A 13,410-nucleotide genomic window follows, 5' to 3' on the forward strand; every position below is an offset into this window, starting at 1 on the left:
GTCGCACGAAATACAAATACACACAACAACATATATACATAAGATAGCACCGCAATTCGTTACTTACGTCAAAAAGATGCGTATAAAGAACTTTACATGTGCTAATGTGGTTTTTCAATCATGTCAATGTAAAAAAGACAACATATTATATTGTTATCTATTTATAGATTCTATAATATACCAATCGTAAATCGTACACTATAAGAGAGACATTTATGAAAATACGGATCTATATATAATTATAAATAATTATTATCGCGTTTTCAGCTTCCTCTTCTTCTCCCGTACGTCAGTTTTAATCTATTTAATATGGCATTGCATTAATTCCTCGATCTATCATATTATATCGGAAATATTATATCAGAACTCGAAATAATTTGGCTAAATTTGACTGTCTCATCCTAGTCAAGTCCATTCATTGACATTAAATCATAATTTAAAAAGTTAAGTTTAGATCAACTAAATAGAGCCGATTGATTAATTAAAATTTACGTGGAGTGCTCACGACATTCGATGTGATATTTTCGGAAAGTAAACGCAAGTAAATAATTCTATTTCGGTAAATTTCTTGCAATAAATATATATATATATAATGTCTTTAATATAAAAAAAATTATATTAAAGAATACACTATATACATTAAATATATTTATCTGTATCGATATGATAGAGTATATCGGATGCGATCAATATCCTTCGAACTATGCATGTGCTGTAACAGGATATGCAATTCCGGAAGCAACCTTCGAACATGCGATAAGAAGCGGTTATATACGATTGATGCACGATATCATCGTATCGTTCACCGAATTCCATTGACGTAAAGGTAGCGCGTCACACATATTACTCGAGTTTAGCGAAAAGGAAAAATCCCCTTTGTCACCCTCGACGTTGGCTTCCACGTGCGAGATGAATCTTTTCATCTCGATAAGATCGTTCGATCGACAAAATTTGATGGAAAAAGAATTTCCCTCATCTCTCACGCACTCGTCGCAAACGCGCCCGATCCGTGCAAATAATAGCCATATGCGTAATGATACGCGCAAAGGGATGTCGGTATTCGTTACGCTACGTCGTTCACCTTGATTCGAGATCGAAATTCCCTTAATTGCGGACGTATGTCTACATCGACATACGAACGACCAACGGACGACGACGACCCGTTAGCAGTATATTTGCACCGCGAGAAATACTCTACTCTTTGCGCCGCGTAATAATCTAATGGCATCGCGTGTTACCCCAGGAGACAAGTTTCCTGCCCATCCTCAGTTTATGCTTCGATAATAAATGGAGCGCGTAAATGCCAAAAGCCGCGTATGGTTAAAACAGCCACCCCACAAGTTTACAGCTTCGATTTAACGCGGCTGTAACGCATCAAATTACAACAACCACGATCAATATATATGTGTGTGTGTGTATATATATATTTTTTTTTTATTAATTTTCATATACAAGATAAAGCGTATTTTCTTTAAATAAAGATCGAAATATTCGACACGTATAAATGTGTCTCGAATTCCTGCATTCTTACGTTGTTATTTTCTAGGATATTGCAACGCGTTTCAGTTATCATTGTTCAACTTTTCGCCAAACTCAGGTACGTCAGAGCCACGTAGGTATTACCACAAATGCGTCATGACAATACAATTTTGTTTACCGTTTATTATTCATTCCGACGTAAACTCGTTATTATATATGTGTACTTTTGCAAAAGATAGACCGCAAGTAGAGAATAAATCGAAACAGTACGCGATATATTCATATTTTTTAATGGTAGAACGTCTCGATTTTTTGAATAAATTTGCAATATTTGCGTTAATATCTAATTAACATTTAGCTGCATCTCTGTTTATTCCATCGATGAATTCTATTAACATATAGAGGTTTCAATTTTCCGCTATGCGATATGCACATGCGCGTACAAATAATTTCGTTTATTACTATATACTCTCTCATCGTCGGCATTATTGATACAGCTGATGATTCGCATGCGAAAATTCGCGACGATTTTGTATAAATTTGCTCGCTGCACATATTGTATACATCCTTCTAGGAACAAAGCAATCATTTATACCCGTTAATTATACCGTGTTTATTTCTATTCCGGGTTTATGAAGTTTAACAAAAAAAAAATAAAAAAAAAATCGCGATATGCAAACGGCGATTAATGTCCGAACGATTTCTCCGTAATACATACGATCGTCCAGACTCGAGAGAGTCTCTCGCGAGGAGTCAAGGGTCGTACGGATGACGCACGACGGGGCATTTCGCGGCCTATTCTCGATTTTCGATTTAAATGGGGTAATACGCGGAATATTTACGATTCGCCTCGCACTGCCGGGACGATAAAAAGTCGCGCCGGGTTATTACGACGATCTTCCGGCGGCGCGGAGCAACGGCACGATCGTTAAAACTCGACGATAATTTCCTCCCCGTGCAATAACGCGAGGAAAAAATAATTGCGTCAGCGAAATAGCTTAGGCGTTTATACGAGTGTCCTTCGCTCGAGCCTCGCGAAAACCCTCCTCGCTCTCCGGCTGATGGTCGCGACGCATTATTTCCCACACGTCAATGCAAGTTACAGCATTTATCTGTTATGAATGAAACAATTGCGGTCCATCGATACGCATCGGTGGCATGACTCTAATATCTGTACCGTAATATAAAATCGATTTTATCAAATAAAATTCTCTCTCTCTTACGTTTCATAAGTACCGATCGTTTCCGCCCCCCCCCCCCCCCCCACGCCAGACACTGTTGCTTCGAAATTATCTCGAACCAACAATGGTATAACTATCGATAGCTTTCAGGAAATGTGTAATTACATTTTGCTTTAGGAGTTATTATCTATTTCTCGAATTGTCACGTCGGATATACAGCTGATCGTTGCGCAAGTCGGATTGAGTAGGTCGTCATCGCGCAACAACATTTGTTAATTGAAGCGACTATTACTGACCGAATCAACGGTTTAGCGTTTAGCGAATCGAAGTAATGAGTGAGATGAAGTGTAGAAAGGGCGTGAAGCGATGTTTACGTTGCCCGTTGCATATAGCAGTTCTATTAATAGGTTCCCGTGTATCGCGCATACAAAATATTAATATAGAGTACCGCGAGAAGAATACGCATGTATGCGCAGGTAGTGGAAAAAGGTAAATAAAACGAGAACAAATATATTTACATTGGGGGGGTGAGGGATGGGGAAGGGGGGGGGGGTGCAACATACAGGAAATGCGCGCGACAAAAGCGAAATACCTCTCGCCAAATTATGTGGAACGTTTGGCCGACTGAATGGAGCTCCTAAAAATACAATTCGCGTCATATGGTTTATCGCTGAACGTCCGGTTTAACGAACGTTTTGTTTCCGAACAAAGGTTGCGTTAGTACAGAAATATCGCGCTCGTGCGCGCGCGCGCGATATGTACATTTTATACTATATGTACGCGCGCATAGATTACACCGCGGAATTTCATGCTATTCTCCCCCTCCCCCTGTAGATGTGACATATAATAAACCGGCATTCCATTGTCCATACGAAATTCTGCAGAATTAAATTTTGTCGAATCCCGTGCGGGATACGCGAAATATCGTGTAACGCAATAATAAATAAAAATAATGTCGAACGCAAGTAAAACCTACCTACGTATCCGCAGACTCCCTTGTCTTATATTTTCAATTGTAATTCTGCTGAAATAAAATTCCTCTTATTTTTCAGCACACAAGGGAAGAATTTCAATTATATTCATCAAAAGGATTGAAGCTGTTTCGTTGCACAGTTTTGAGAATACATGTGTAAATTTACATAAATAAAATAATTACGAAAAATTACGAACAACGAGTAACGAAAGAAAAAAAGGATATACGAAAAATATATAAATAAATGTACAAATATTTATAAATTATAATCTGCTGTTGCGCAGATTATAAAAGTAATTTTTATGCGTAATATTGAAAACTTGCCCGATTGTTGCCATTATCGTCGATAATAAATCTTCGACCTTTCTTTATCCTGCCAAATAGGCACTCGGCTAGTCGGATTAACGTGATTCCGTTTACCGTTTGCCTTATTAACGAACTGCAAACCGCGCGTCGACAATACTAACGGATCGAGGTCTCGTTAGTATCTACTGAATATTGTATCGTACGCTATTAGCGTTAGTCGCGTATGACGAGGTATATTGTAGTATACGAGAAATTGTCGGTTAATTATTTAGCAACTGAATATGCACATAAGAGAAAATTAAATTAATGAATTCCCAAAGTTATTTAGGATCTTTTGTACAAATACTTTGTATAATATACTCGTGCAAATTATTGTAAAATATCAAAGATACTTAGTAATTTTTGTCAAGAATTAGATATTAGGAATTCACGATATGCGGGTATTTTATCGACCTCTGCCTATCGATCTCAACGCGTTTGTCATAAATACCATAAATGTGCGAAATAAATACGAGTACGCATCATCGATTTATATCTCGGCTGACTATTTTTGGTACTGACAAATTCGCCTTTGACATTATCGATATTACTATATAAGGAGAGTATCGAATGAGATATCAATACTAATGGCATTCGATATCGAATAAGTAAAACGAGTATCGAGAAGCCGACCGCTCTCCGCGATCCGATTGCGTCAACAAAAATTGCGTCGTCGCGACTCTCCCTTATCGGTTGTTCGCTCGATTAAACCATAACGGGAGGAATTGACAATTGGCGAGTGTTCTCTCTTTTTTTTTTTTTTTTTCGACACCTGCCGTCATCGTTCATCCGAATTTCATATAAGCGTGACGCAAAAAATCGAACCGATCAAATGCAAGGCCGTGTCGCTCGGTCAATGACGATGATTGACGAATCGGAATGTAATTCGATGATTTCTCCCGACGATGAAAAGAACGCGTATGTTCCACGCGGCCGGCGTTTCGAATTCCTGCCGTGTACCGAGCCAGGTACGCGCAATTAAATCTCTCAGAATTCGTCGGAATGTTATCGAAATTTTATTATCGATAACGAGGCGGAATGTCCTTGCGCATTACCGAGAAAAGTTCTGTAATATATATGCCTATGTACTTTCTCGTCACTCTCATCGACGTTCATTACGCGTTTAATGCGTTATGTCATATATTAAATCTCACGCTGTATGTGTGTGTGTGTGTGTGTGTGTGTGTGTGTGATATTATTATTCATTATTATCATTTTTTGACGATTTTACGAGGTTATTAGTGTTATCAAAAATCACACTTAAAAAATTTTCACATTTAGATTATTATTGAATATTATTTTTATACGAATGTGTAAAATGTAAAAAAAAACTCATCGACACGCGCCTCTCTTGCGTGTATCAACAAGATAATTACCAATTCGCAGGGATAAAGAATGTTGAGAGAATTTCTATAAGAAAAGTAACTTATAATTATTATTTTACACATACACAAAAAACGAGAGAGAGAGAGAGAGAGAGAGAGAGAAAGAATATGGCTCTTGTTAAGGCGGGAGTCGCGTATATAAAGACACCGCTACAAAAATAGAATCTATCACAAAGTGCCGCATCGAGTGCTATTCCGTGTAACGCGCTTTCCCCTGTAAAGCGAGATGATAAATTGCATTTCACCGAGATGCAGTAGCGAGGACGGCATCGTGACTGAGAGACGAAGGTAACGAATTTAGTCGGTTTTTCCAACTGAACTGTTTCTCTCTCACCCTCTCTGTCTCTCAATCTCGCAATTACGTAACGTCGCCTACCGGAATCGAGGAAACGAGGTAGGGGAGGGGAAAAGGGATCCATCGCTGATCGTTGCACTTCGATGCAGCTGCGACCGCCGCTCTCCTTCTTTCAGCCGCGATGCACTTTGTCGTATATATATATATCGTGCCACGTAAATCGGCTTCAACGACGGTAAATTGCATTCCGACACATAACGAATCGCGGAGACAGAGAAAGAGAGAGAAACGAACGGAGGAGACAGAAGACGCTTAATCATTGTTGCATCGAGATGACCGATCTCCGCTGATTTCATTGTTATATATATTGTAGAAACGTTGCTCTCTCGTCGATAACGAGAAATCGGGATCCGCGCCGATAGAGAATGTCTGGCGAGATCGAAATACCGAGGATAATGCATATTCTATCGAATTTCGATATTTTTGCCGTTGCGAATCCGTAAACGTCCTTTCGTGCGAAATATTTATTTCAAAGCATCATACAAGAATCAAAATCTCTTCGTAAACGAATAATAGATCTGGCGGTTGATTAAATTGATGAACGAATCGGCATTCTTGCATCTCGATAGATATTTATAAATAAAAAAGAGATGCGATATATATTGTTGCACGATACGATCGACAGTGGAGCATCCGATTTGCTCAAACTTAAGATAGAGATGAGAGGGCACGAGAACATCGCTGCTAAATTATTCGCGCGCGCGCGTCGAGCTCAGCTCTTCAATTATAAAAGTTCTCGTCAAAGGGGCCACCGTGAATCGTCGATGATGAAGTATGAATACCTCGCGATACGAGTTTACGTAAGAAACTATGATAAATGAATCCTTTGCGCGAACAAAATCAAATTATCAAACGGACATGCTGGGGTAAACACGATGCGCGAAATTATATCCTACCTAAATTCGTCATCTCCGAGCTTGCCTATCACTTTCCAAAATAAACAGTTCAAACTGCTCGAGCTGTTTTTGGATACGCCGTTGCCGCGAATTTTTTGCAAAGACAACTCACTTTTGAAAAACACAATTGAATTCTTTTCTTTGCGTTTCTCCTTCCCCCCCCCCCTCTCTCTCTCTCTCTCTCTCTCTCTCTTCTGTTGAGAAACAAAGTTGGACGATGGAATTTCCTCTCGAGTAACTACAATCATATTACTGTTTCGACATTACCTTAGTAATCTGGATAACGATAGAATGCGCGGAGACGGAGACTCATCGTTACTCCTACACACGCTAACGTAACAAGCTCGGATGCGACTTAAGCCGAGAGAATAGAGGCCTCGACGAGTGAAGTCGCACAATTCTCTGGCGTTAATCGTGCGAAATAAGATTAATATTATTAATGATCGTATATCGTAAATTACGATCTGCGAATCTTACGATCTCAGATTGAGATATTCACCGATTCGTCTTTGTCGCGTTTTAATTGTGACTATAATACAAACGGTATCTATGTAAGATCCCTTTGTTGATTTATAGAATCGATATTTTTGGCGACAAAAAAGATAACGTTCTATTTCTTGTCTCAAAAGACGGGATACGTATCGTTTAAAGTTTAAAGACTCGAATTTTGAAACATGACAAGAGCGACCGATAAAGTTTGCAACCCACTCACCGTCTTGGAGGACAGACAGGCGTCGTTGAGATAGAGATGATGCGTCTCCCAACGTCGCAGGAATTTGCTCGACAGAATCTTCCTCACGAGAGTCCGCGTATGATTCAGGTAGCATACCTGTATGTCACCCTCCTCGAGCGGCTTGAATCTGGGCCCGGCCGGGCCCGGGCCCGGGCTCGGACTCGGACTCGAAGAACCACTGGCCGATGAACAGCCCGCGCTCTGACGCTCCAGATTCGGGCAGGATCTCGCGGCCGGCAGGCAACCGGACGCGTCCAGGTCCTCGGGCTTCAACGAGTCTATACCCGGGCTGCTGTCCTCGCCGTACGAGCTGCAAGTGTCGACGGGCGGGGATTCGACGCTTGATCGCAGACTCGCGCCCGACGACAATTGTGGCGAGCTGGTGCTGGTGGTCTCCTGTCGCATCGCACCGCCGTTCACCGACAGGAAATCGTAATAGGGTACAGCAGAGGAGGTCAGACCGACGGTAGACGCGGCTGCTGGACTGGACGGCAGGGACGAGCCGTCCTCTGTCTCGGTCTCCGGATTGCAGGCTTCTTCTTCCTCCTCCTCCTCATCTATGTCGTCCTCGTCGTCGTCGTCGTCGTCGTCGTCGTCGTCGTCGTTCTCCTCCTCGGGCTCGCTGAAACCGTTCTCTAGGGATGGTATGTCGCCGATGGAGGCAGCGGCCATCCGGAGACTCCCGGCCATGTCGATTTGCACCGACGGCGACGAGACGGTTGTCGCAGTCGCGTTGGCGTCCTGTCTATTCTCATCGCTACGAGGATTTCTCGAGCAGGATGAGGTGGACTCCATCGTCGATTCGCTCGCGAGCGACGGCGACGTCGAGGAGGAGCGTGTCTCGCCATTGTTCAAGCTCGAAGAGTCGCTGGAACGAAGGCGTAGCATGAGCTTGCGACGCCAGCTGCTGCCGTTGCCGCTGGACTTGTTTGTCGGCGACGGCACGTGAGGCAAAGCGGTCCGACGACCGACGATCTCGTCCCGCAGCTCCTTGGTATCGTTGGCGCCGTTCAAAAGTACCGTTATTCCGTTCGGCGACGTCAGAGCGTCCGCCCCGAGCGACAGAGGTTCAGGATCCAGATAATCGGCGCGGATACCCGGCAGAGTGTCCGTGCTGCTGCCGTCGGACATCGAGGCCTCCTGGTCGATGTATCTGATGGAGGAGTTGGAACCCTCGCTGGTCGCCTCGGAGCCACGTCGATTGCGCTCGGTCGCGTTGGACGTCTTGCTGGTGGGCGACAGGATCGCGTTGGTCAGCGATGACTTGCTCTTGCTCGTCGACAACGACGCGGTGGACACGACGCTTCGCGACGATCGCGTGAAAGGACTTTGGAAGCAAAACATTGTGCGTGATTCGCTATCTAGATGAATTTGAGGATCCGCTCTAGCGAGAGTGTCTTTCTTGTAATCGTATCGACATCAATCGTATCGCCGACGCGACTGACAACGAATAGAAGGATTTACGCGCTACTTGTTTTTCCGCCTCAACTTTCCTGCTCCTCTCCGACGCCCTCGTAGACCGATAATTCCCCGCGTCGGCCGAGGACAGAAGAGAAGGAGAGAGCTCTTTGTTCCCCGGATCGCGTCGCAATTTCTCCGGTATCTATCGGCCGGGCTAATCCTCGCGTATCTCGACGAAAATTCAGTCCCTCGACGTTCCTCTTCCACTCTCGCGGAGTATCGTCTGCCGCGATTGTTCAAGTACGCGTAATAAGAGGGGTATTACTCGAACGCGTTTCGGAACCACCAGCGATCGGCATCGCGGGGAGAAGAGTGTATCGATCAGGCGTGTAGCACCGTCATCGAACTCGACGAGTATCTCCTCGCGAGACGCGAGATCTTGGAGACGGGAGATCTCACGCCAAACTCAGCCACTCAATTTTTTTACGCGCACGTTGAAACGCGCCGCGACACATCTTCGTGGATTGCGTGGGCGGACGCCTTGATTGTTCTTCGACAACACGTAACGACCTAACACCGACAGCACCTCGCGTTTAGCGTCGAAGCTTTCGGAGTCGATGCCACCTCGGATACTGCGCCCTGAGAGACGACCTTTATCTGTCTGTTTTGGCAACAAGACTACCCGCGGACAACCATGTCGCGGATACTACTTGCACGTCGAAGAAATAGAATCCACGGAGAAAGCGGATGATCAAGAGAGAGAGAGAGAGAGAGAGAGAGAGAGAGAGAGAGGAAGAAAGAGAGAAAAGGACAGAGAGAGATAGAGAAAAAGGAATAGAGAGAGGGGTGCGAGTAAGAAAGGGACAAGGAGAGAGCGCGCCAGGCGCGCGTTTCCGACGTGATACGTAAATGTCTGACACGACTGGGGATGACGGGACAGGTGGGGACAACCAACAGAGAGCAAGGCGAGGAGAGGGCGTCGCGGCGCACGGTCCGGCGGTCGATCGATGACGATGACTAGTCGGCGGGCGAGTTCGCGCGGGATTATCGCACGCCCGTCGTTCGCTCACCGCGTTGTTTCTTATCGTCGTGTTCCTAGGTGCGCACGTCGACCATCCAGAGACTTAAACTTCAAGACGCTCGATCCCGCTTCGAGGACTTGGTGTAGAAGTTGGTCCAATTATAAATCGGCAAGAGGACAATATTTTCCCTCTCTCGTCCACCGCGATTCGTGTAATAATTTTATATCCAATCCTCTTGTTCATTTTCGAATCGTTTTATTCTCTTTTTCTTCCTGTCTATTGTTGACATTGCCGAGTCGAACTGGATTCATAACGCAAGCTTTGATTTTACTACCGCGACGACGTCGGCATAATCGTCGATCTGTTTCCTGTCGGCGGAAATGATTATGATCAGCGAACGCTGTCCTTCGCACCGATTACAGGGACGTTGTACAATATTTTCAAAGTTACATCATCATCATCATCATCGGTCTCAATTCGCTCATAGAGAAGATTGGAAAGAAAAAAAACTGATAGAGCATCCAATCCGATTAAATCGTTTTTTCCTCCGTACGAGCAAAGATGCCCCCACATCGATCAACAGATTACGAAGCTAAATTCTTGACGTTCGCTATGCCGATTAAAATGGATCGCGTTGTGTACATACACGAGCGAGCGATTCCGCGATTAGATAGTACCAATAACGCTTATCACCGTCAATTTTTGTTACTCTTTACAGCTGCGCCGCGTGGATTATTCCACCGTATGTATCGTAGAGTAAATTAGAGAGACACTCTGCTCTAAAATTCTCGCTTCCACCTTGATAAACTTTCCTACGAAATCTACTACCTGCATCTGGTCGAAAGTCTTCTTCGACAATTTCGTCGATGCCAATGTGGCAGCCTAATTTTTTTTTTAAATAGAACCTCGCTCTTGTTATTAATTATCTTGTATTCTCCTTATTTCGTCCTTTATGTATTGTAGCGTATAAATAAAATTCAAAGTTTTCCGAAACTTCTTTACTTTATGAACCTCTAATGCATTTTCACATCGCCAATAATATCACAGGCGAATTCTCGGCGAAGATCGGTTCCTTTCGAGAGATTGAAAGGAATAAGATTTGAGAATTTCGCCACAAGTACAAGAATATATCGTCATGTATATCGCGCGTAAATCGAATTTCGGAGCAGCTTGTCGGAGCAAGCTCCTCCTCGTCTCGCGAATCGCCAAGTGTCAAAAATAAAAATAACGATGTCACAATCGACTCTCGAACAATTATATCGTCTCTAAAGCGTATATAACTTTAACGCGAACTCTCGCTGGGAATCGCGTCCTCGAAATCGGAACACGTACTTTTACCTCGTCCCGTTTCGAGCACACGCGCACATACACGAGCACACAAACGTCTCGATACGCACCTATCCGGAAGTCTATCCGCGATTTCCGTTATTTGTCTTTATTCGTCTCACAATCAGTCTCACAAAGACCCCCGTTGATTATCGTGATCGCGGTTTAGGAACGAGCGCGATCTCGCAACGGTCGTTTCCTCGCGACGTGAATCACTGACGGCAAGTGCGGCGGGCTTTACTCTCCGCTCTATCCCGCGGCCGCTCTTTTTCTCGCAAGTCCATCCCCTCCTCCGATTTCTCTGTCTCTTTCTCTCTCGTTCTCGCGCGGTCCCGAAATTACCGCGTGCCGAAATAAATCATGCTCGCCTTTCCGCGCGCGGATCGCGGAAATGCGCGCTCCTCGTACTCGCTGGCACTTTTTATTTTTCCGCCTCGTTATCGCGAGCCAACGGAAGAGCGACGCCGCGTCTGACGTCTTCCCGCGTACGCGTGCCTTCCGCACGCACTTCCTCGATCGTAAGTAGCGTCGTCTCGCCTCCCGCGGCGCGTCGAGTACGCCGCTACATCAACGGGCCTTCGTGACCGACCGCTATGTTCCCGTTCGCTCCATCCGCGTGAATCGAGGAAGCAACGGTAGAGCACGATCAGCGGTCGCTCCTCCTCGCGAAACGCGACGACCGACTGCGCTCCTTTACCACGAGGTCATCATCGGGGTCTCTCTCTCTCTCTCTCTTTCCTCGACACGTCGATCCGCCGACTCGGTTGCTACCCGACTCCCCTCGAGGCCACGCTCCTTCTTCCCCGCCGACAATCCTCCTGCCTTCCGCGACGGCGGTGGTTTTAATTATTCTCAAGCCGCGACGCTGGGCATCGAGGTCGATGCCTGCAGGTAGTCGCGGACGTACGTCACTAATGTTAGCAACGACAGCTTGACAGCTGTCAAAAGAGAGAGAGAGAGAGAAAGAGACACGTGGTAGACCCACAGGTCACGCAGACCGCTCGCCCCGCGAGTGACACGAATAATCCGACACGCCTCGATCACGCCTCCGGTTTCGATGCCGCTGGTATCCTACTTCGTCGTCGGCTCGACGTACAGTGGCTCGTTTCGACGACGATCGTAGATCACCAGCTTAACACGCGTGCAGTCACGCGACTTGTCGATACGAAGGCGCGACACCGTAGACGTAGACGACCAAGACGACGACCGCGACGGCGTCAGCGGGCGTCAGGCATGCGTGTTGGAAAAGCTGCCGACTTTCACGCCTGGCTGCGCCTGGTCGCGTTGCCCACCATGCTCCCCTTTTCTATCCATATCTGTCCCTTTACCTGCTTCTCTCTCTCTCTCTCTCTCTCTCTCTCTTTCTCTAGATGAAAATGCGTAGCCACGAGTTGATTCACAGGGATTACCAGACTCCGATGCTGATAGCTTACGCTAATGTAACGAGTTCAAGCTGATCAAACTCGTGCGATAAGGCGCTTGAAAGAGACGCCGTAAAGACGTCTATAAGACACTTTTTCATGATTTTTTCAGATGTCTCTTTTTATCTGCTGAGGGAAGAATCTTTTGCTCCGACGATTTTAGCTCGAGGAGAAAAACATTACATGTATGGAGCGATGATAAAAGAAAATTTTCAACTGCTTGTCCCTGCTTGGCTTTCGAAAATTTATTTCCGATAGCCCAAATAACCGCGATATTCCGTAAATTCTAGCAAATAAATCTTCTCATCTATTCGAATATAAATTTTCAAAATCCTCTTCAATTTCTGTTCAGAAGCTTCCGATTCTCTTCCTGATCAATTCAGAAAATCTTTAAAATTACGCAAGGCATTGCGTGACTGATATCGTCGTCGTCGTAACGCCGAGAATCTTCGAAGAGAACAAACTTTGCGGAGAGAGACCTTACAAAAAAAAGGACAGAAAAGAAAAACTCAACGTTTGCAAGCTGGTGAACGCGTCTGCGCGTTTCCACTCGGATCGCTCAGCTGGAACGCAAATGTCGCGACCGACGTGTCACGCTGTTGACACTGCGACATTGTAATGAGTTCACGCGCGTGCACCAGCTTTCTCTTGTTCCTCCTCCCTTGTCCCGCTATTCCTACGAGAATACCTGCCCGCATCGTGTCGGCGTTACGTCAAACGCGAGGGCCGCGCTCTACATTTTCACCGACACATGTTTATAAGCCGATCGTAAGTGATTAGATTTGCGTCGCGTTTGCATATATAAAGATAGAAGAAATTCTAGTGATGAATTGTACAAACATCCCTTCCCTCTCTTTTCGTAGAAAAAATCTCTCTCTGATAATATATTTTCA

At 45.0% G+C, this 13,410-nt stretch overlaps 1 protein-coding gene across 2 annotated transcripts in view; it reads right to left on the minus strand.

The window, feature by feature from the left end:
* The window catches only part of LOC138939095 (C-Maf-inducing protein), a 31,767-nt gene extending 19,487 nt beyond the window's left edge, over positions 1-12,280 (minus strand). Inside the window, exons 1-2 of one of the 2 annotated variants that reach the window (XM_070306631.1) lie at positions 11,168-12,280; positions 7,327-11,035 (exon numbers count right to left, since the gene is read on the minus strand). In XM_070306631.1, coding sequence (XP_070162732.1) covers positions 7,327-8,691 — 1,365 coding nt within the window. In that variant the 5' untranslated portion in view covers positions 8,692-11,035; positions 11,168-12,280. Of the gene's footprint in view, positions 1-7,326 lie in introns of both variants that reach the window. The other variant, XM_070306630.1, reaches the window with a different exon arrangement.
* Positions 12,281-13,410: the final 1,130 nt, after the last annotated feature.

Source organism: Polyergus mexicanus, unplaced genomic scaffold, assembly GCF_030449975.1.
Source record: "Polyergus mexicanus isolate NDT 795.1 unplaced genomic scaffold, iyPolMexi1.0 SCAF_13, whole genome shotgun sequence".
Classification (NCBI taxonomy): Eukaryota; Metazoa; Arthropoda; class Insecta; order Hymenoptera; family Formicidae; genus Polyergus; species Polyergus mexicanus.